The 24,068-nt window shown below is 47.4% G+C and overlaps 1 protein-coding gene across 1 annotated transcript in view; it reads left to right on the top strand.

Moving 5' to 3' along the window:
* The window catches only part of LOC119182744 (uncharacterized), an 84,818-nt gene that overhangs the window by 22,572 nt on the left and 38,178 nt on the right, over positions 1 to 24,068 (top strand). Inside the window, exons 3-5 of the mRNA XM_075866926.1 lie at positions 511 to 883; positions 1,433 to 1,575; positions 3,099 to 3,320. Coding sequence (XP_075723041.1) covers positions 511 to 883; positions 1,433 to 1,575; positions 3,099 to 3,320 — 738 coding nt within the window. The remainder of the gene's footprint in view (positions 1 to 510; positions 884 to 1,432; positions 1,576 to 3,098; positions 3,321 to 24,068) is intronic.

Consider the following 24,068-nt stretch of genomic DNA (forward strand, 5'->3'; position numbering starts at 1 on the left):
AAGTTGTTTATTTAACATTTCGTTGAAATTTTTATTTGTAGTATATTAATTGTTTATTTTCATTATCTCATGAACGTTGTTATGTTTTAAATCACATTACGTAACTAGGCTATGTTAGTTATATCGTGCACTTTAAGGACTACAGACACGAGTCAGTGCCTTTGACTATTGTATGATAACGCATACAAATCAGCGCATTTACTGATCATTTCCTTTCCTTCTGTCTCCCTCACAACCAACCAAGCATGCGTCTCGTAAACATCCCTGCATTTTCCCTTCTTTTCTTTCTTCAGCCCTTCCTTGTTGTCTCATAGGTGTTATAGTATCGAAAAACGCACTTGTCATTGCAATAACGTTTTCATTTTGCCCGGCTCGCGTGTTAAACTGTAATTAGGAGGAGAGGCCTCCTGTAAAAATTCAGGGCTAATTAACTTTATTTTAAATTGCACCCGAGGCCCACCAAAACATACTTTCTCGTATCCTGAAGCCCGATTACTTTTCTCCTTACAGCTTGGGCTTGAGCAACGGCACCTCCTCCCTAACCAGCGCAGGCAGCTCCACAAGCAGGTTGACGGAGCTCATGTCTGTGGGCCTAAGCGGAGGCATGTCGTCATCGTCTCGCGGAGGCAGCAGTGGCGGTAGCGTAACAACAGGTGGCAGCAGCAGCATAGGGGCAAGCAGTTCTACCTTGGGTACCGGAAGCAAGACGTGCAGATACACGCTGGAGCAGGTGGCCTGCCTCTGCGAGGCTTTGCAGCAGGCACGCAACCTGGACCGCCTGGCCAGGTTCCTCTGGTCCCTACCACCAGGCGACCTGCTCCGCACGGACGAAACGGTGCTCAGGGCACAGGCGGCCGTGGCATTCCATCGTGAAAACTACAAGGTTCGCCCCGTCCGCCTTCTGCGTTGCGAGTCTTCTGGACAACCCCCTTCCCCCCCCCCCCCCCTTTGGATTGGCCCGCGGACTTGGCATTGTGAGGGCTGCCTCAGTCAGGGGCCATATTTACGCATGATCGCGTGATCGTGGTAGAATAATGACGTCGTTGCCAGTTCGATGGAGCATGCACGATCTGCCCACCGGTGACAGTATGTCAACAGGCCACCAGTAATCTCTTAGATACATAATCTGTAGCGGTCCTCCAGTGAGAGTATGTCAAAAGACCACCAGCACTTTGATAGATCATCTTTAGCTGCCTGTAGACAGCAACAAGTGGTGTTCTATCAGGTAGACCACACAAAACTTTCAAATCACCAATGCTGCGAAACCAGCACCAGTAAGCGCCCGTGGTCTTCGTTACATGATCTTCCAGATTGAAATGTTGCAGCTGTGTACAGCCTACTGGTGCCACGTTGGCAATGGGCATGCTAAAAAATTCCAAGAAACTCACCGTTGAGCTCCTTTACAACGGTTTCTCTCCGTCTCTGTACGCAGGAGTTGTACGGAATCCTGGAGAGCCACAACTTCGACTCGAAGTACCACAATGAGCTGCAGCAGATGTGGTACAAGGCGCACTACAGGGAGGCCGAGAAGATACGAGGTCGACCGCTGGGAGCCGTCGACAAGTATAGGCTCAGGTGAGACAGGTATACTACTAGCATTGAAGTACACTATGAAGGCTAAATAGCCCCCAGCCGCCACTCAACGAAATTTGATGCCAGCTCAAACTTGGTTCAAGAATAAGAAACTGGCAAGTATACGCAGAAGGCAGTCACAAGATTGATGAACACACACGCTTTTTCAATGGCATTGTAGAAAATTGATATTATATTCCACCGGTACCGCTATAGACTGAATTGACGTGTGGCTACCATATGCGAAGTTCACTACGAACACGCCGGTGCCAACTGCGATTAAAATAGTTACCTAACTCTCCACCCCATTGTGGACATCGCGTAGGGCGTGCAATAAGTGTTGTGTATTATTCTGTAGGTAGAGAGAGAAAGAGCGGTTGACCAGAAGGGTCGATTGGCTGTTCATTATTGTATCAATGACAACTTCTTCTGTGAAGAAATTCACAAACGAACGCGAGATAAAAGAGAGAATACATTCAAAGAAAGTCAGGGAAGTCAACCTGAACTGTAGCATCCGATTCGCTACCCTGCACTAAGGTGAAGGGGAAGAAAGACGAGAATGAAAACGGAGATAACTGCAGACTAGCGAAAGAAAAACAAGATTGGGGGTGTGATAGCCTACCGAGTAGGCCACTACCTAGCAAAAATTTCAATAAGGCTTTTACTAATCCTTCGCCTGGAGACAGAACGTGCCGCATTGGAGCACTGACTGCTCTGACATGGGTCTGTTGTCAATGCCGGCTAACGCAGTAGCTAGCGGCAGTCTGTGGGCGCTGTAGCGAGGGCAGTGACAAAGGACGTACTCTATCGTTTCATCACTGCCGCAGTGATCGCAAACAGCACTGTTTTCCATGTCGATTCGGAAGGCAAAAGACTTGGTCAAAGCGACACCAAGTGACACAGTCAGCAAAGCATCGTCGTCTAGCAAGAGTCCGAACGGAGGCTGAAGTCGGCGAGACGGGTCCAGCCTATATGCAGTCGCGTGTGCCGTTTACTTTCTGTGTGCGCGCGCGTGTGCTGCTGAATGTGCTGTGTTTATCTCTCTTCCCTCTCTGCGCTCTATCTTTCATCTCCCCCGTCCCCGTCCTCCTCCCATGCGCAGGGTAGCAAACCGGCTGCCTATAGGCTTATTAACCTCCCTGCCGTTCTTTTCCTCCTATTTTCCTTCCTTCCTTACTTTCTGTCGAACACGAGATAACATTAGCACAAACACGAGCGCTTTCCTTTTCGTCTACTTCCGTAAGTAGAGCGCTTTTTTTAAAACATAGTGAATTTATCAAGTACAGTTCCAATTTCAGGCGGAATGTATAGGCAGCGCCACTTCTTCCCTTGAACGAAGGTATTCATCTCACATATTGCCTGCATTTGTCTGCACTAAAGCTGCCTTATATGTAAGTTTTTTATGAATGTTCTTGACTAAAGAGAGCTAGGTGATTGGCTGGTTAGTGCGCATTCTGAATATGATGTAGCAAGGCTTTGAAGTAGTACGTTCTCCCAAAGTTGTGTCTCCGACCTCGGGTCTGCAGGCGCAAGTACCCTCTTCCCAAGACCATCTGGGACGGCGAGGACACGGTTTACTGCTTCAAGGAGAAGTCTCGCATCGCCCTCAAGGAGTGCTACAAGGTGAACCGCTACCCGACGCCCGACGAGAAGCGCACCCTGGCGCACAAGACGGGCCTGACGCTGACGCAGGTCAGCAACTGGTTCAAGAACCGCCGCCAGAGGGACCACGCGCCGCACCGCAGAGCGTGAGTGGAAGAACCACCGTTCGTACCTCTTCGTTTATTGGAATGCACAGGCTTGATATTTGTACTCCGTGTAGGTGTCCTCTCACTGTAGAGGAGCATCACTTTAGGGGAGGTAGGGCAAGGAGGCGCTATACCCTTCCCTGGGCATGCGTGGAAAGGCGTGCGCGGTGTTTTCTATTTGGGACGCGGTGTGGGGAGGGGAGCAAGTCTTACCGCAGCCGCCCTATCCCGCAGCCCCGGTTGCTCAACTTCGAAGAAATTCGAAGGAAAACAAGCTTGCCATTGAAGGCAAAAAATGAAAAAGAAGATTGACACGATTTCCACAGTGACCTGCCTTTGGTTTCCAGATTTACGGGCGGGAAAATGGAATGTAATGACTCATGAGCTCTCGGAATGCAACATGAGTGGTTTTCGGTTGCCACTAATGCCAAAGATACGCATGGCTACAACTTTGCGTTTTAAACAAATACGGGGCAGGTCCAACTGAGTTATGGCATGGGTGGGACTTGTCTTCCTTCGTCTTCTTTTTTTCGGTTTACTAGTTAACGGGCCTATAAAATGAATGTAAACCAACCAGCACTGCTTGGTGCTCTACCGTGTTCTTTATCAAAAGCGGCAGATCACCGACAAGCTTGTGATTGAGAGAACATGAATTTTGGGGAAACCGCGCCCGCAAAAAGCGTACCTTACCAGCGCACCTTGAAGGACCCTCATTTATTGTGCGCTTGCAGGTACCTGGTATTCTATTGTACGACACCGCCACGATAATCAGTGATTCGTAACGATATTATTATTCGTTGTGGGTTTCACTTCCCGCGAATCATACTGAGAAATAGAATTTGGGCGAGTTTCTAAGATCGCATATTTGAACAGGTGGCGCAAAGAGCACTTTGTGGAGGCAACATGCGGCGCGAAAAACATGCGACGCAAAAAGCCAACGAGGAGGCAACATGTGGACCGTCATGTTGCTGCGCGGAAGTATACAGTAAGCTTGTCGACCTACGCATAACTGGGAAAAGCATCGCGAGAAGGCCAATGGGCAGTCTTTCGTACCCTGTTGAAGTATTATATAGAGCCTCTGTGGTGCATCACGTCGACGCGATGCGGAATGGGGGGCCGCAGCGGCGTTTACGTGATCTCACCGCCCGGTGTACACACACATTTAACCCGGGAGAAACTGTGGTAATGTCGTGGGTGGGACTGGATATTTACGCGGTTCACACAACAGCGATGCTCTCTGCCCACAACGGCAGGGCACGAGCTCGTAACTTGACTTCCCGACGGCGCTTGCACGACGCGAACGTGGTTAGCGGCTGTCGACACCCCCGCAATGTCCCGAAGGAAGCGTATAAACATAGCTGATGTATAGATACAACCACGGCCGGTCTGGAAAGGCACGCGAGAGTTCCGTCTTGCGGCCTTCGCCATGCGTCTGTTTCCACCTCCCGCCGCAGCACCGTGTTGTCGCTGCGACCCTGCCATTGCTCCCCGTTGCGTTCGTGACTGCTGGCGATGCAAAAGTAGACGCACAACAGTGGAAAAAACAAACCAAAACAAAGATCTTCAGGCGCCAAGCAGTAGACAAAAACGCTTTCACATATGGCAGGGTCGCTGCTCCCCTCGCGTATAGCAGTAACTCTAACCGCGGAGAAACGCTACCATTGCTCTGAACTGGATTGCGAAGGCCGTGACACAGAACGCGCGTTTCTAGTCCGGCCGTGAAACAACTTAGACACTCATGAGAAAAAAAATAAAAATATGCCTGTAGTACATATATATGTGTGGTGTGTGTGTGCGTGTGTGGTGCGCAACCAGTATACCGCTTGAATTCAGTGAGATATATCTCGAAACAGGCTTTCCGGAGACCTTTAGGCATCAAACGTGCTTTCTCTTCCACCTCACACAAATTCAACTCGGCCCCAAGCACTTACATTATGGCTTTTGCAAACGTGGATGTACCCTACTTTGAAAATGTTGCACATCATGTACCCTGACCAAGTAATCTTTTCCACATTGTGGGGAAATTGCTTCATTAGAACATATGCTCTGGCAGAGTACCGAATTCGCTCATATATGGAACATCACCTCTGCCAGATGGGAGGCGGCAATCCGCAGCTCGTCCTTGGCAGATCAGCTCTGGGCTGTCCACAAAGCCCGCGAGGCGGCTGAGGAGCTCGGCATCTCAGTCCCCACGTGGGAGCTGCCCGCAACACAGTCATCTGTGTTTTGGAGGACGAAAATAAAAGTTTATCGAATTCTCTTGCCTTTTCTCAGCATTAATATTATTACTTCTTTTTTGAAGGCTACCTATATTTTCACAGGATAGCATATAAGCAGTTCGGTACTACCAGAGTGGTGATTGCGAGGAGTATGCCGTGATGTTTACGTAACGCCCCTATCGCTCATGCATCAGAGTCTAGTGCTCAGATGTGTCCGTGGTGGTTGCGTACACACACGCGAGCGAGCTTCGGCATCGATGTTTGCGTATAAACGCGCATGCTGTACGCTACATCGCAGAGATAGCAGAACATTGCCACCTTCTCGTTTCGCCTGCCAACTGCGCTCTCTTGTAAAAATAAGAACGAAAAACCCGAGCATAACGGCCGGGTGCCACCAGAGTTATCGCAGAATATATCTTGTTTATGCTGACTTCACATTATTCTCTCACTGGTGAAACTCCATGGGTGAAAGTTTGATGATACGAAGATTATGAGCTTCGAACATGTATTTATGCGGCAGAGTATTTATTTTTGTCAATGCGGCCTCACAAAATGTGAGGCCTAAGCGGCGGTTTTCAACTCTCCCGTGGTAGAGTACCAGGTACTCTTAATCGCTGACCACTTTTTCTAAACCCAGATAAACTTTAGACTGGTTTGAGGCTCATGGGACAGCTTTATGCTCTCCCATAATAAAGTACATAATACTCTAAACTGTTAACAACCTTTTCTAAACACGCAATCACCAAGTTGGCCTCACCAAGTGCGAGGCCCACGGAACGGCATTATGCTCTCGCTTGGTGGAGTACCAAGTTTCCTAAATAATTAACCACTTTTTTCTGAACACACAGATCGGGGGGGGGGGGGGGTTGCATGGAAAAGAGGTTGTGAACTTATAGCAGGAAATGCCGCAGTATAGTTTACTTTGCCGGGTGCATATACAGCACGTCAACGCTGCAGCTGGCTGTACCCACTGAGCAGGATGCGGTGGTTCCAGGATTCACCCATTCCGCGTTATTGGACTCGAGGTCCAACACGCACTTTGCACAGCATGCGACATCTAGCGTGGTTCTGTGTTTACACGAATCACAATTGGGACCAAGGCGGATTAAAGAAAAATTGCTGGAGTGGAATCTTCTGCTGGCAATGACTTGCCAGCAGAAGTGTAGCCAGCTTTTGTCACTGGAAAGATGGCGGAAACATGCTCTTTTTTGATAGTGCCCACTTAAAGATCAAGTGGCTTTGATATGTTATGTAAATGCAACGTTAGTTCTATATTAAAAGATAGTTGTTTCCGACGAAATAACACATGAAGACGAGTATGGATCACTAAGTCTTCAAAGAACTTTGCCACCAATTGGAGGCTCACTAAGGAAAACTAGTAACTGTAAGGCGCACTTAATTGGAGCACTATATGACCCGAAAAAGTTTCCACATTAAACTCGTCGGGCGTGCGAGGAAAACACTTCGATTTTAAACGCTGAACGGTGATACTTTATCACGCCCCTAGTAAGATGGCAGCCACAGCCGCCATCTTGCCAGAGAAACGGCTTCACTTCTGCGCAATCATTTCCACTCCAGCAATTTTTTTAATCCTCCTTGATTGGGACGCGCCGTGGTTGACAGGCGGTATAGAAAGCTCGGACCCGTCGCTTTGTGGGAAAGCTGCCGTAAAGGGCTCGTATACTGCTGAGAGTGTGGCACCTGAATTCTGTGGCTGGCCATGCTTATTCTTGGAGTGGCGATGCCAAAAGCGCTCGAAGCGCAGTTTGACTTCGCTGAGTGGCCCTTTAAAGCAGTTGTGGATGTGATAATAATTGTTTTTAATGGCGCCACCTACAAAGAATGCGTCGGGTGGAGAGGCAGTATACGATGACACAAGGCGACCACTTTATTACTATATATAGAAGGCGATGGAGATTGACATTGCCCCGCCGCGGTGGTCTAGTGGCTAAGGTACTCGGCTGCTGACCCGCAGGTCGCGGGTTCGAATCCCGGCTGCGGCGGCTGCATTTCCGATGGAGGCGGAAATGTTGTAGGCCCGTGTGCTCAGATTTGGGTGCACGTCAAAGAACCCCAGGTGGTCGAAATTTCCGGAGCCCTCCACTACGGCGTCTCTCATAATCATATGGTGGTTTTAAAACGTTAAACCCCACATATCAATCAATCAAATTGCTCTTATTATTAACACGGCATCAAAGGCACGACGATAGTCATAGCGCGAGAACAAGACGACGATACAAAGACACGAAGGAGACGAAGGACACGATCATGAGCACCTTAAGCAGTTGAATTCAAGGTGCTCATGACTAATGTTAACAAAGGGTAAAATTAACGAACAAAGGAACGTTTACTAGAATTTTCTTATCCAATGCGGGACGCCGAATGGCTGCCCTCAGTGCGGGGCAGTCTCGCTATTTTCGGGATGAGTGTAGTCACTCTGGGTCGTAACTGAGAGCGTGGTCTACAGAGAGGTGGAAGAACCAGTGAATAAAATAGACACAATGTCAGACAATAGTTAGAGCATAAATAAAATACCATTTAACAATAGCAGAAGTACGACTGTTGCTATAGCAACACGCTTAGTAAGACAGAAAATCACGCGAGAAGAAAAATGCAGGTGGTGACGGCACCGTCGGAGTGCCTGCATTAACCCTACCTCACTTCACAAGTTTGCATGGCGTCCACTTGGGCCTGTACATAGTTCTTATTTGGTAAAATCTAACAGTTTTATTTAAGGGGACAAAGACAACGAGCCAATTCTCAGCCAATTTTCTTGAGGCAATGCGGCTGAATAAAGAAGGAAGAGAGATACTTGAAGTCCGTGATGTCACGATATAGTCACCCACTCCCATTTGCTCCCACCAAGGACAAGCAAAGTCAAAGCACAAGGCATAAGTGCCCCGCCTCACTAACCCCCCCCCCCCCCCCTCCTCCCAGCATCCACTGAGCAACCCTAACCCCACCTGTAACAAAAAAAGACGTGGCGCCGCCAAGAGATAACAACGTCCAGTTCAATACTTCAAGTTTGCCTGTTTACTTTTTCTAATAATAAAGCTATGATATCAAAATGAACAACGCTAACGCGCTAAGTGTTTAGGCTGAACTGATTAGTTTTGTCAGTTTAGTGTCCCATGAGCGTGCGCACTCCTCGCATATCGCCAGCGCACCTCGAACGTTCGCCTCTCTCTCTCTCTCTCTCTCAAAAAAACGGGGTCACATAAGGCTGTCTTTCATTAACGAAAACGCTTTAATCTAGTCCAGCTAAAGCAAGACTTACACCACAGAGAGTACGATCGTATAGTTTCGCAACGCATTTCGGGGCCACCGAGGAGGAACTCGGACCCGCAGGAAGGGCGCGATGATCTCTAGGGCCATGTACGGGTACGCGACCGTCTGGCTGGTGCAGTCGGCTTTGGCTCGGCTTTGGCTCGACGCGGTGTCGGGTTTCCTCGGCGCGCCATCGGCGTGGCCCGCCTTCCCGGCAGGCAGGCGTGCTCCCGTCGCCGCGGCCCGTGCCATCGCGGTTTCAGGTTCCAACTTCACTCGCCATATTATCTTTTCTCTTTTTTTTTCTTTTGTTTTTTTTTCTTTTGACTTCAGCTGTTCATTTCTTACATTTCATTCTCGATCGCGCATTCCTTTTCGCACTGCATTCTCTCGCTGATCTCTTTCTTCCTTTGTTTCTTTCTTTCTACATTTCATTCTTGGTCGCGCATTCCTTTTTCGCACTGCATTCTCTCGCTGATCTCTTTCTTTCTTTTTTCGTTCTCTCTTTTTTTCTTTCCTTTTTTCTTTCTTTCTTGCGCATCCCTCGCTTTTAAATCGATTCATTTCGCCGGCTAACACTTTAGCTTGCTATTCTATAGACCAGCTGGTTAGCGTTCCTGTCCCATCAAGAAAGTCTCTTTGCGAATGTGCAATTTTCAGACTTCGTCTGTTTAATTTCTCTCGCCATCGTTCGTTTAGCCGCGTTTTAGTATGTTCTCTCTCCTTCCCTCTCATTCTTTCACTCCTGCTTGTTCTATTCCGTGCAGGCAGTCATGAGACGGATTCGATTTCCGCCCTATTTTTGTCTCTATTCATCGAAACTCCAAACACATTATAGTTTCCCGGTCACTGCATTTCAAACTATAGTTGTTGCCCAGAATCTCTGGCTCGCCTTGTGCCCCTAGATACAGAGTTTATTTGGCTTTACAAACTTGTATTACATACATACATACATACATACATACATACATACATACATACATACATACATACATACATACATACATACATACATACATACATACATACATACATACATACATACATACATACATACATACATACATACATACATACATACATAAAGGAGACAGACAATAATTGCACAGTAAGAGAAGTTGGCATAATTATCATATTGAGTAGAAACTATAAATAATTGAGAAAACCTATAATGGTACATAAGAACAACCAACTAGCGATTACGTAGCCTGTCAAAACATCGCTGCGTCTCTTTCTCTCAATATAGAATATAGGACATTTATCAGTATAGCTACGCGCATTGCTCCGTTCTATCTTATCTCTATGGAGGGCTCTCAACAGCTCTTGTTTCAGAACGATGCAGATTTAGATTAATAATAGCGGGGATTTTACGTCTTAAAACCACGATATGATTAGGAGAGATGCTGTACTGGAGGACTCCGGGAAATTTGACCATCTGATGCTCTTTGGCCTGCACCTACATCACACAGGACACGAGCCTGTACCATTTCGCCTCCATCGAAATGTGACAGCCGCGGCGGGGTTCGAACCTGTGATCTTCGGGTCAGCAGCTAAAAACAATGACCACTGCTCCAGCGGGGCGGACAGCGGATTTAGATTAATACGGTGCTCTGCAATGCTATGAAGGCGATGACTGCGTGCAACTCTTGCACACGGAGTACTTCGTTTGTTCTGTTTGAATGAGCGCGAATTCACGTTATTTACCCATGGCGTGCACTGCAACGTGCTGGTTCCAGCAGCGCCTATTCACTCTTCATGGCTTCGACTTAATTTCGACAGATTTAGCAATGAGAGAGGAAAAGAGAGAGAGAGATACAAAAGGAACAATCTCCAATCTACAGCAACCAGCTGTTCGCCTCCGGGTATCGATTTAGAAGTTTCGTTTATCAAAGCGTATATACACAGAGTAGCACCGCTTGGTTAAATGTATTGACGACCAGCAAAGGTCGCGCCTGCGTATGCATGCATGCCAAGCGCGTTATGCATCCTCGATACAACTGACGTACACATATACTTCAAACCATAGAGAAGGGCTGAATCCAGCCAGACGGAGAAAGTGGGTAAACGGGTTGACACCGCGGGCGCCGTGCATCACCCACGTTTTGTGGCGACCCCACGCGGACGGCGCCCGTACTGCAACAGGGAGCCCTGTCGACCAGGCACAGCCCGGCCGCGGCTTTCGCTGGTCTTTCGGACCCACTCAAGCGCACCGCTACGGTACAAACCCTTTGACGTCGCGTCCCACCCTAGGTCCTTGTTCCGCAGCCGACAAACAGATACGTGTATTCGCATGTGACGTACCTACGGGACACATTGGGGGCTCACACTCGCATAATAACTGCCCACGATACCCTGTTATAGTGTGCCCCAACGGGGGCACCCGCCCCGACTGGCGTGGACAGGAAAGAGTTGGGCGTATGAAACCGCAACTCCGTCTGAGTGCTCGAATGCATGGTTTAAGACTCAATGTCGGGAAGCTTCGGAGCGTGCAAAGCGGCAACGCTGATACATTATGGACGCCATCTGCGGAATGGGTTGCGAGGCGGGGTGTATGTGGCTCGCGACTGTCCAGAGATGCTACCTAGTCGTACTGTCATATACCACGTGCGGGCGAAAGTTTTTCCGCGAGCGCCATTTTGTTTTCCATACTGAAAGTTATGTATGGCAAAAACGACAGATGGCGCCGACTTCTTCTATGAGTGGATTTTGCACCTGTCCACGCACGTGTCTGGTGTCCGTCTTTCAATCTATCCTTATCGAGCAAGTCGTTTCATGCTCTCTCCCTGCGCGTATTATATTAATTCCATGAGAAGCAAGTCAGCAATGACGCTCTAGCTTGAGGAAACTGTACAAATTGTAATGAATTTTCGTACCAAGCCAACTCGTGATAACATTCATATTATTGTCCATTTAGAGAGTTCGCATGTCGTTACGTGCCATTAACAAAATAGAGAAACAGCAAAGTGAAGGAAGGGCGGGTGTTTGACAATAAGCTGTGGGAACTCAAACGAGTCTGCCTGTCATTTTTTTTTTGTGCTTTTGCTCGCACTAACGGCTCACTCGGCATACACGTACCTGCTTCAACTTTTGTTACGTTTTGAAGTGTATCTGCGAAGACAACATGCTTTGTTGTATAGGGTCAGCTTTGTTGATTGCATCACGCGACTTATATATGTCAGTGTCGTTCTGCCTGTGCTATGCAAATCGAAAAGAGCGTGTTCGTATTTATAATGAGGATACAGAGCCACAGACTCCAGAGAAGACTACTTTTCTTACAGGCATGTCATATATACCAGCCGGTGCAGTAGCCCACATAAGGGACGACAGGGTCCGCTGAAACGGGGGCTGCTATTAATTGAAGCGAAATGCTCCGTTCCCCGGCGAACGCACAAAAAAAGACGCGAGAACAAAAGGTTCGCCTCCAGATGTGTGCTATGCACTCCACGTGACAGCACCCGGGAACGGTCTCCCATTGTTCGTCTCCTGCCCGTACCTGGATTTTTCTCTTTGCTATCTCCCATTCTACAGCCAGTGCAATAGCGCACGATGTACCATGGCCGTTCCTCAAAACAACCCGTGGAAAGTTTCCCCCCTGTACCGAGGGTACGAGCAAAACCAGACAAAATGGAAAAAACCCGAAGGGCGAAAAAGTGCGGCGAGTCCATTACTGTTAACACCGCACGAGGGTAACTTCGACTGGGCTGGCAGTGGGGTATATTTAATGCTGCAATAGTAAAAAAGCGAGTGGAGTGAGGGAGTGACTTTTTAATTGTCACCTGTGCTGCTTGCTCAGTGTACTGCACACTGCGGCATGCGAAACTGGTGGAAGGGTGCAGAAAACTAATGATCTTAGCAGCAGGCGACAACTTTGCCTAATCTGGACAGCTTAATCAGTTCAAGACGCCATGAATGTTAGACCTCCGTGTTGTCCTGTAGTCTGGAGATGCAAAAGCCAGTGAATTCCTGGACGAGGGGATCCACTCCCCCTGCGATCAAGAAGTGCTTATGTTATTAGAGTTGCGACACTCTTTTTCTCTCTACCCTGTCCACTAGACACGTCTGGTCCTCAGTGTTGGGGCTGAGCTTCCGTGCATCGCACCGCTGCATGATGGGTTCGTTGAAAGGACCTAAACTTTTTTGAACGACAATTAGACATCGCTTGAGGAACGCCATGTGCACACTGTTGATCCTTAGCTACAGTGAAAAAGTGGTGGTCAAAGCAGTGGCAACGTGTCTCTAAATGACTTTTGCCGTTTGTACAAACATGTTGGAGGCTGTATGGACAGCCGCTGCCTCGTAAGCAGTGCGTAGTCAGTTGTACGGCCTTACCAAATGGTCCAATGTTAAAGGGAACACCCTAATCTGCGTTGCTCAACTTGCTGAGCTCTTAACTGCAAGCGTATAGGGAGATCACGTAAGCCCACCTCACAGGTGCTTCGGAAGGAGTCAGAAGTTCCCAGCGCTAGCTATCTGATGCAAATCTGGGAGAGCGTACATTTCAGAGAGAGCGAAATCTTACCACGCCCCGCGTGCAAGTGTTCTTGTTTAACTGTGTACTACTCCGTACATTGTCCCTTTGTCCCTAATTTTTAACGTGGCCGTGCCACATCAATAGATATTTCGTTTAAAAATCACGCGTCTTATTTTGAGTTAGGTCATATTTGGGCTTTCAGGTGGTCGCAGGTTTGACAACATGAGTCCTTAAATGTGAACCCCCCCCCCCCCCCACAAACACACACCGAAAAAGGTGATTCGCATTTCGACCTAAAAAAATCTTGAATCCGCTCCTTTTCATTTCACTTTCCCACAAATAAAAAAGACCGTTCATGCAGAAAAAGAAAGAAATACCGCATACACTAGAGATTTTTTCAGCGTGAGAAAAACACAAGAGGTTGAGAGGTCTGATTCAGCGATGCTCGTCGCATTGTTGAGGCGAATGACGCCGCAATTTTATTGCACTCTTTGTTTGTGACTTTTTATAATAGTTTATTGCGAGAGAGAACATAAAGAAAGGAGCGGGCCTGGCACGCGCGAAGTTTTAAAAAAGAACAAAAAAAAAGAAACGCTGGGTGAACAAAGCGGGACAGCGCGCTGCGCGTACGTAGGGTTCTTTGCTATCGCTTCGATGGGCGGCGCGCGCGTCCGTCGGGGTTCATGCTCCGCGCAGTGTATGGACGAACTTTATTAATCTGACCTCTTCGATTTGAACGCTTCGGAGCACCTGACATCCTCATCTGTCTTGTTCTTGCGAATCGCACAGGTCCCACGGGCTCCTGGACCGCGGTGCACGATTGTAGTGGCCTGTACACGGTGCCAGCGAAGCATGTTGTAGGTACTTTATTGTTCTATCAGAGCGGAAGCTTTTTACGGTGTACTACAGTGAATTCGATGGAGTAAACGTAGAGAGAAGCACTTCGACACTGAGCCTTATGCCACGTAAATGGAATGCGGTGGTTCAGTCGAGTAGCGTTTCTTTGTCTTTTTTTTTTCTGTAAGTGAAAATGGAGTTGTGAGTTGAAGTTTCTCGAACATAATGTTTTTCTGGAGCAAACAGATATCCTTCCTTTAAACTGTTACCTTGTACCCTGCCTCTTCCAATGTCTTAATTCAAATAGGGAATCAAATGATAACACCACTTAAGTCCTATTGGCAATTGTAGTATGGTTTAATAAACAAGATTAATTATTAACATCTGGGCTTCGGCGTCCAAAACCAAATGATAACACTACCTAAGTCCAATTGGCAATTATAGTATGGTTAAATAAACAAGATTAATTATTAACATCTGGGATTTTGCGTCCAATACCAAGATATGATTATGAGAGACAACGTAGTAGAGCGCTCTGAAAATTCTGACCGCTTTTTTTTTTTTTTACGTGCACTGACTTCATATAATACACGGACTTCTGTCATTTCGCCTCTTTATAAATGCGACTGCCTCGAACAGGGTCGAACCGTGCCCTTGCGGTGAGCAGCCAATCACCGAATACCCACTGCTCCACCACGGTGGGCAATCGAATAAGATAATTTCGATACTTTGTTTACAGGCTGAGAAAACAGAAATTTCTGCGAGAGCTGGGCTGTGCCATCGAACCACTTCTGGTTCATTTGCAGTGACAGAAACAACAGCAGCAAACCACGAGCGCTTAATTTGATCCTTCGAGTAATGTAACTCGTTACAAACAGAGGAGTAGTGTTGATAAGAACCAAGGCGAAGGCATATAGGGCCAGAAATGCTGTGAGGAGTTCGGTTAATGAGAAAAGGAAAGCGATAATATGCGGACAACCGAGTTCCACAACATATGCGTGTGGACACGTGATATCCTTAATATGCAAATGCAGATGTGTCACGATATGCGTGCGGCAGTATTTTAAGCGAATAAGTACTAACTGACACAATATGTGCGTGATTTTACGCAATATTCCACGCTGTTTCGCCAGACATAGCGGTCACACCTTCCCTTGCTCTACATACTCCAATGAGCAAAATTTGTATCTCGAACTGAGAAAGACAGACCCAAAGGAACCTTATGAAGTAATGTGCTTAGAAGTGCCCCGTAAACTGAATGTGCTTACATTAAACGATATTTTTCTTCGGGACTGGGAAAAGTGCTCTTTCGAGGACTTGCACATGCTTCTATTCAGGAAACGGGTTGCTTGATTTGTTATTTTTTTGGTGTCAATTCGCTTCGGCAGATTTCAAACAACTCAAGTTTACTAAACATGAAAAACTAAACTATACGCACGAAACGAGTAATAAAATTAATAATATCTGGGGTTTTGCCTCCCAAAACAACGACACGATTACGAGAGACGCTGTAATGGAAGGCTCCGGAAATTTTGACCTTCTAGTGATCTCTTACGTGCACTTACATAACAAATTACATGGGCCTCTATGCATTTCCCTCCATCGAAATGCGACTGCCCAGCCGGGAACGAACCCGTGACCTTTTGAGTCAGCAGCCGAGTTCCGTAACAGCAACACCCCCATGGCGGACAAAAATCAAAATTTTCAACCAGCATGCATTGCGTTGGACGCAAGTCTTTCGAATACGGCCCTGCCCGGGCGACAGCTGTGGCTCACTTGTTACACGTAGTAATACGCGCACTCGCCCTCTAGAAATCTGCTTGCAGAAGGGGGCCTGCAGACGTCTTTTAAGAAGACGTACGACCGAGCTGTTCAGCCGAGTTGAGAGCGATGTGCTAGAAAGGAAAAAGAAACGAAAAGTAGGAAGAGGGGTGCAAAGACGTATGACAGCCGCCTGCGGGGTCGAGGCTGCGGGTTCCTCTGGGGTCCCGGTTCGATATCTTATCGCGATGGATGCGCCGCCGTCGCCTTGGTCTGCCATCTACGCGCCATCAACCTCCTCACTCGCCTACGGGTGCCTAACTGCCCCTTCGGTTGATGCGCGGGTGCGAAGGCCTCCACGACGAAATGGCCAGGCTCTACGGTACTGTACCGATAAGAAGTGCAGTTGTCGCCCAAGCTGCGAAGTTAAATTTGATGACACGCGGAGTGACAAGTCAGACTCAGTGCAGTCCGTCACGTTCTAAATAATATGAATAAAAGAAAACAAAGTTTCAGATATGTTATAACTTCTCGTAGTAACTACTTGGTACATACGTTACTGCTCCGTTAGTAATTGTAGGCAATAAGGGCAAGGATAGATTGTTTTACTACCCTTGTTTTTATTGTAAGAAATTATAAAGAGTTACTACTCAAGCTATTACTATAACCATAAATACCCAAATAAAGGATGCAAGAAATGGAAACTGGTAACTGTCGCCAACGTGTTCGTTTCGCCACACAATTGCACGTTGTTAATAGCGGTCAAGAGCAACATTACGACATACTTTCGAGTAATCCTGCACGTATTACTGTACACAGTCATACGCGTTGTGTAGATGACTAAGGTCCATTCTAAAACTATTGGCTCACAGAAACCATGGTAGGATGACCGAGAATCGGGTAATAGATGAAATATTTAAAATAAAAAAGGAAAATAATAGTTCGTTCCATTGGTTTAGTAAAATTACCTATGATTAAAATTATTATTTATCTGTTAAACACAGCAGAAAGCGAGATAGTTTCATGGCATTTAGTACGTGTCGTGGAACTATTGCCGTATTTATTGCTCATGCTGTTTTTATGTGTGCCCACTGTCCACTGTTTCCATGCCAATAATTTTAGTAGAATGCCTCAAAAAGCTCCGACAAGACATCGAATATGCACATCTGCTTGTAATTCCTGTTCTGTCAGCTTTTTAACGTTATGTAGTATATTCAAAGTGCGCAGGACCGAAAACTTCATTGCCACAAAAACGTTGTCAACGCAAAAAAAAGTACGAAAGATACACGCCCGGTCGTTTCGCTTTGCTCATCGCAATAATTTCTTATTTCACAGGCTAATTTGATGTGTTCTAAAGGTGTTATGTCTAAAAAGTTTATTAATGACTTTTAATGTGAATCATTGTACATTACTGCAACGCTTTTCTTATCGAGTTCACGAAAAGGAAAAAAAAAGGCCTTCGAGATCTAGATTTCTGACAGAGATTGTCGAAGATCTCCATGAAGCACAAAATTTCACCTGATGTAAGGAAAACTAAATACATGCATCGCTTTGACGTAGATGAACTCCCGGTGAAAAACTTATCGCCGGACGACCGACGCCAATTTATTGACTGCGTTCTATAGACTACGAAAGTGACTCATCAAATTAAACGTGAATAGTGGGCGTGGGGTATGCGGCGATGGCGTAGTGGTTAGAGCATCCGCCTCGCATGCAAGAGGTCCGTGGTTCGAATCCCGGTACCGCGCAGTTCCCAACCGGATTAAAAAAAAAACAAAAAAAAATCCGCGTGTTGATGGAACTGCATTAAGAGGCCTGGAGTGCGGCCTCCCCGGCAAACACCGCCGAGAACGCACTCCCTCACCAGAGAAGGATTGGCCACCCTGGTGCAGTATCTGGCCACTACCTCCCACATGATTACGTCAAATAACTCACGGCCCTCAGTCCCCAGCAGCTGCGAAGCAACTGACCACGGCGGCGGTCAGATCTGCAACGCAGCAGAGGGTGCTAAGAATCTCTGGATCCGGACAGGCCGCCATTGGAACCTGAACTTGGCAACGTTTAACGCTAGAACCTTATCTAGTGAGGGAAGTCTAGCTGTACTATTCGAGGAGCTAGAGGGTGTTAAATGGGATATAATAGGGCTCAGTGAGGTTAGAAGGACAGATGAGGCCTATACGGTGCTACAGAATGGGCACGTCCTTTGCTACAGGGGCTTGGCAGACAGAAGAGAACTGGGAGTGGGGTTCCTCATTCACAGAAACATAGCTGGCAACATAGAGGAATACTATAGCATTAATGAAAGGGTGGTAGGTATCGTAATTAAACTGAATAAAAGATACAAGATGAAGGTAGTACAGGCTTACGCGCCTACATCCAGCCATGATGACGCTTCAGTTGAAAGCTTCTATGAAGACGTGGAATCGGCAATGAGTAAGGTAAAAACACAGTATACTATAGTGATGGGCGACTTTAATGCAAAGGTAGGGAAGAAGCAGGCTGGAGACCAGGCAGTAGGAGATTATGGCATCGGTACTAGAAACGCCAGAGGAGAGCTACTAGTACATTTCGCAGAACGCAATAATTTACGGATTTTGAATACCTTCTACCGAAAACGAGAAAACCGCAAGTGGACATGGAGGAGCCCTAATGGCGAAAATAAGAACGAAATAGACTTTATAATGAGTGCACACCCTGGAATCGTGCAGGATGTGGAAGTGATTGGCAAGGTACGATGCAGTGACCATAGAATGGTACGGTCTCGAATTCGCCTAGACTTGAAGAAGGAACGACAGAACTTGATACGCAAGAAGCCAATCAATCAGCTAGCACTGAGAGGGAAAGTACAGGAATTCAGAGTGTCACTGCAGAACAGGTACTCGGCTCTCAGTGAGGAAACCAACCTTAGCGTAGATACAATGAATGATAATCTGACGAGTATCATTATGGAGTGTGCAGTGGAAGTTGGAGGCAGGGTAGTTAGACAGGACACTGGCAAGCTTTCACAGGAAACGAAGAACCTAATTAAGAAGCGTCAAATCATGAAAGTGTCAAGTACAACAGACAAAATAGAACTGGCAGAGCTTTCGAAGTTGATTAATAGACGTAAAGTATGCGATGTAAGAAGGTATAACATGGAGAGAATTGAACACGCTCTGAAAAACGGAGGAAGTGTCAAAGCATTGAAGAGGAAACTTGGGATAGGCAAAAGTCGGATGTATGCACTAAGGGACAAAGAAGGCAAAATAACTACCAATATGGATAGGATAGTTAAGATAGCGGAGGAGTTTTACAGGGATCTGTACAGTAGCCGAGACAACCACCACCTTAATACTATAAGAACTAGCAGTAACCCAGATTACACCCCACCAGTAATGATAGAAGAAGTCAGAAAAGCTTTGGAGAGCATGCAAAGAGGCAAAGCTGCTGGTGAGGATCAGGTAACATCAGATCTGCTGAAAGATAGAGGACAGATTGTGTTAGAAAAACTAGCCACCCTGTTTACGAGGTGTCTCCTGGCGGGAAGAGTACCAGAGTCTTGGAAGAACGCTAACATCATCTTAATACATAAGAAAGGAGATGACAAGGACTTGAAGAATTACAGGCCGATCAGCTTGCTCTCTGTAGTATACAAGCTATTTACAAAGGTGATTGCTAACAGAGTAAAGAAAACATTAGAATTCAATCAACCAAAGGAACAAGCAGGATTTCGAACAGGCTACTCAACAATTGACCACATTCATACTATCAATCAGGTAATAGAGAAATGCTCAGAGTATAACCAACCACTATACATAGCCTTCATAGATTACGAGAAGGCGTTTGATTCAGTAGAAATATCAGCCGTCATGCAAACACTGCGGAATCAGGGCGTAGATGAAGTATATATAAACATTCTGGAAGAAATCTACAGGGGATCAACTGCTACCATAGTGCTTCATAGAGAAAGCAACAGAATACCAATCAAGAAGGGTGTAAGGCAGGGGGACACAATTTCCCCAATGCTGTTTACCGCGTGCTTACAGGAGGTTTTCAGAAGCCTAGAATGGGAACAGTTAGGGATAAGAGTCAGTGGAGAATACCTTAGTAACCTGCGCTTCGCCGATGACATTGCATTGCTGAGTAACTCGGGGGACGAATTGCAACTCATGATTAAGGAGCTAGACAAGGAGAGCAGAAAAGTGGGTCTTAAAATTAATCTGCAGAAAACGAAAGTAATGTACAACAACCTCGGCAAAGAGCAGCGCTTCGAGATAGGTAATAGTGCACTTGAAGTTGTAAAAGACTATGTCTACTTAGGGCAGGTAATAACCGCAGAGCCGAACCACGAGATTGAAGTAACTAGAAGAATAAGAATGGGGTGGAGCACATTCGGCAAGCACTCTAAAATTATGACAGGTAGATTGCCACTATCCCTCAAGAGGAAGGTATATAACAGCTGTATCTTGCCGGTACTTAGCTACGGAGCAGAAACCTGGAGACTTACAAAGAGGGTTCAGCTTAAATTGAGGACGACGCAGCGAGCAATGGAAAGAAAAATGGTAGGTGTAACCTTAACAGACAAGAAGAGAGCAGAGTGGATTAGGGAACAAACGGTGGTTAAGGATATCATAGCTGAAATCAAGAAGAAGAAATGGACATGGGCAGGGCATGCAGCGCGTAGACAGGATAACCGCTGGTCATTAAGGGTAACTGACTGGATTCCCAGAGAAGGGAAGCGGGTTAGGGGGAGACAGAAGGTTAGGTGGGCAGATGAGATTAAGAAGTTTGCGGGTATAAATTGGAAGCAGCAAGCACAGGACCGGGTTAACTGGCGGAACATGGGAGAGGCCTTTGTCCTGCAGTGGACGTAGTCAGGCTGATGATGATGATGATGATGATGAGTGGGCGTGATCAGGCTACTGCTGCTGCTGATGATGAAAATTATTTAACTGTAGCGCGTATGAGGCAGTGAAGTCCCCATGGTTTTGCCATAAAGAGACCTCCCACCTGGTGTATAAACGGGGTACAGTTTCTAGTGCATAAACGGGGTACAGCTCATAAACGAAGTCAGAGTCCCTTATGATGATAATGATGATGATGATCCTCCTTGAACGCAATGGCACCTACCCATTCAGGGGCATTGCAATCGCTGGACACGAGGTCCCGACTCGAATGCGACGAACCCCCCCATCTGCTTTTCCTCAATCCCAATGTAGTTGTTCCCGTCCCCCCCCCTTCCCTTTAAAAGCTTCCTGCTGAACCTCGCGTGCTTTCGCAGCGCCTTCAGAATCACAGGCATTGCAAATTTTCTGCGACTCATCTTGCCTCGGTGACCGTTCCAATTAGCAAGGCGACTACGTCATACGATGACGTCCTCGTGTGACGCCCATTATGCGAAGCCGTATAAGCGCCGTGATGAAAGTACACAAATTAGCGATCTGTGACGTCAAGATGACGTCATACGGTGCCCTCATTACGTGGTTTCTGTTGAATCTCGTCCAGGGACTGACAAGGCCAAGGGTCCAACGGGCAAACAACAGCGTTTATTGCCGAAGCGTACGACTGGGGTTACATCACGGGAATGGAGGACAGTGCTTTGAGCGTTACTATTTAAGCACTAGTGGGCGCATGCGCACTAACGACAGTTCGGTTATCAGGTGTGCTATCGCGAACACCACACTTCCTCTGCTTTTATTCGGAAGCTAATAGTTCACGTTCCCTCTCAGAACCAATCAGGCGGTCGGCGATTTCGTAGCGGGTAGCGTCGATCCAGGTCGCCTCGAGAAGTGTCTGTCAGCAACGTCGGTGGTGAAGGCGAAACCCTAGCTGCAGGCAATGAAGGTGCTGGCTCCGGTTCGGTGTCACTCTGTGGCCACACGGAGAAACCGTCGTCTTGCGCGACGTCTTCGGCAAGCCCTGCCGTGCCTTGAAGTAGCTGGTTCTTGTGGCGCCGCCACTCGAAGCATCCTGAAGATGTCGACGCTCGCACCCTGAAAGACACTGGTCCACTTTGAGCCATCACCACAGCTGGTACCCATTTGGGCTGTCCCCTGTAATTTCGTGCAAGTACATGATCACCAACACTCACGTCACGCACACGACACTGTCGGTTCACCGTCTGTCTGAACTGATTGTAAGCCACCCTTTCCCCCACGGCGGGTTTGAGTACATCGAGGCGGGTGCGCAAACGTCGCCCCAACAACAAGTTGGCTGGTGCCTCGTGTGTCGTAGCGTGGGGCGTGTTGCGATAAGCGAGCAGAAACTTGTTGAGCTTTACCTTCATAGGTTGATGCACGTCATCCTTTTTTAGCGCGTTCTTCAGGGTCTGTACGAAACGCTCCGCAAGTCCATTGGTGCTGGGATTGTAGGGGGCTGTTTGCACGTGTCGGCAACCCATCTCCCTTACAAACTGCTTGAACTCCTCTGACGTGAACTGTGGGCCGTTATCCGACACGATTGTCTCAGGGAACCCAAAACGAGCGAAAACATCTCGTAAGCACTCAATTGTTGCATCTGCAGTAGTTGAACGCATCATAAAAACTTCGGGCCACTTCGAGTGAGCATCGACCACTATAAGAAACATTGACTGTTGAAATGGTCCTGCAAAATCTATATGTATGCGCTGCCACGGCGCTGAGGGCCAGGCCCAAGGGTGCAACGGAGCTTTGCAAGGGGCACTGCGCTGTTCTTGGCAATCTGTACATGACTGCACCATACGCTCAAGGTCCCCCTCGATGGACGGCCACCAGACGTAACTACGCGCAAGCGCCTTGCTGCGAACTATACCTGGGTGACCCTCGTGTAATTCGGCCAGAACTGCTCTCTGCAGCTTTGCGGGAATGACTACCCGCGTTCCCAGCAAAATGCATCCTCCATGCAATGTCAGTTGATTGCGTCTGGCGAAGTATTGTTTCAGTCTATGGTCATTGACAAATATTGGCCAGCCTGTGCTTATGCACTCTTTTACTTTCGCCAGATCGTTATCCTGCTCTGTGGCATGGGCAATTCCTTTGCTCGACACTGGTAGGGAGGCCAGCCGCAATGAATAGAAAGTCTCTTCCGACTCCTGCGTTTCGTCTTTCACACATGGTAGCGGCAAACGGGAGCAAAAATCGGCTTCTGCGTTATCGGCTGATTTTCTAAAAAGAAGGTCGTATCTGTATGCCGACAACGTCACAGCCCACCGCTGTAGGCGCGCAGCCGCGATAGGCGGAATACCTGTTGTTGGCCCCAAAATTTGCTGTAAGGGTTTATGATCAGTGATTAAAGTGAATGCGCGGCCATAAATATAGCAGTGAAACTTTTTTATGCCAAAGATTATGGCCAGCGCCTCTTTTTCAAGCTGGCTATATTTCTTCTCTGCCTCGGAAAGCGTGCGCGAAGCAAAAGCAACTGGCCTAGACTTCCCGTCCTCAAAAACATGGGAGAGCACTGCACCTACCCCATACTGCGATGCGTCACAGGCCAGCTTTAATGGCCTATCCGGGTCGTAGTGGGCCAGCACCTGCGGCGATGACAGCATTCTTTTAACTTCGTTGAACGCGTCTCGGCAGCAGTCGTCCCAACACCAAGGAGCGTCTTTCCGTAAAAGCTGGTAAAAAGGCACAGCCATTGTTGAAAGATTAGGCACAAACTTTCCATAATAATTAACGACACCCAGGAAGGACTGCAGTTGCTGCTTGTTTGTCGGTGCGGCTGCGTTTATGACTGCTTCAATTTTCTCTGGTGACGCAGATATTCCTGCTGCAGTAATTTTGTGCCCCAGGTAACAGAGCTCATTTTGAAAGAACGCGCATTTTTCTTTCTTTATTTTGACGCCTCGCTCCAGCAACCGTTTCAAGAGTGCGTCTAGGTTTACCAGGTGTTCTTCAGCGTTTCTTCCTGTGACTAAGATGTCATCGAGATAACAACAAACTCCGTTTAGGCCCTTCAGCATTGTGTCCATTATTTTCTGAAAAATACCTGGTGCTGACGCTATTCCGAAAGGTAGCCTGTCTGCTTCTACTGCTGACTGCAGTGCGAATGGCACATTGCGTGCCTTCAGGAACCTCGGCCGGTGATCGGCTTTGAAGAACAGCTCGGCCCTTTCGTCTGTGATAGCGCCTAGCTCATCCTTAAACAGCATTTTGTATTTTTCGAGCAACGATTCTAGCCTTTCCTTCGTTCGCGAGGACAAGTCGAACACTGACCTTGAGACGTGGTTGAGGCCCC

The sequence above is a fragment of the Rhipicephalus microplus genome, chromosome 6 (assembly GCF_043290135.1).
Source record: "Rhipicephalus microplus isolate Deutch F79 chromosome 6, USDA_Rmic, whole genome shotgun sequence".
In the NCBI taxonomy this organism is placed as follows: domain Eukaryota; kingdom Metazoa; phylum Arthropoda; class Arachnida; order Ixodida; family Ixodidae; genus Rhipicephalus; species Rhipicephalus microplus.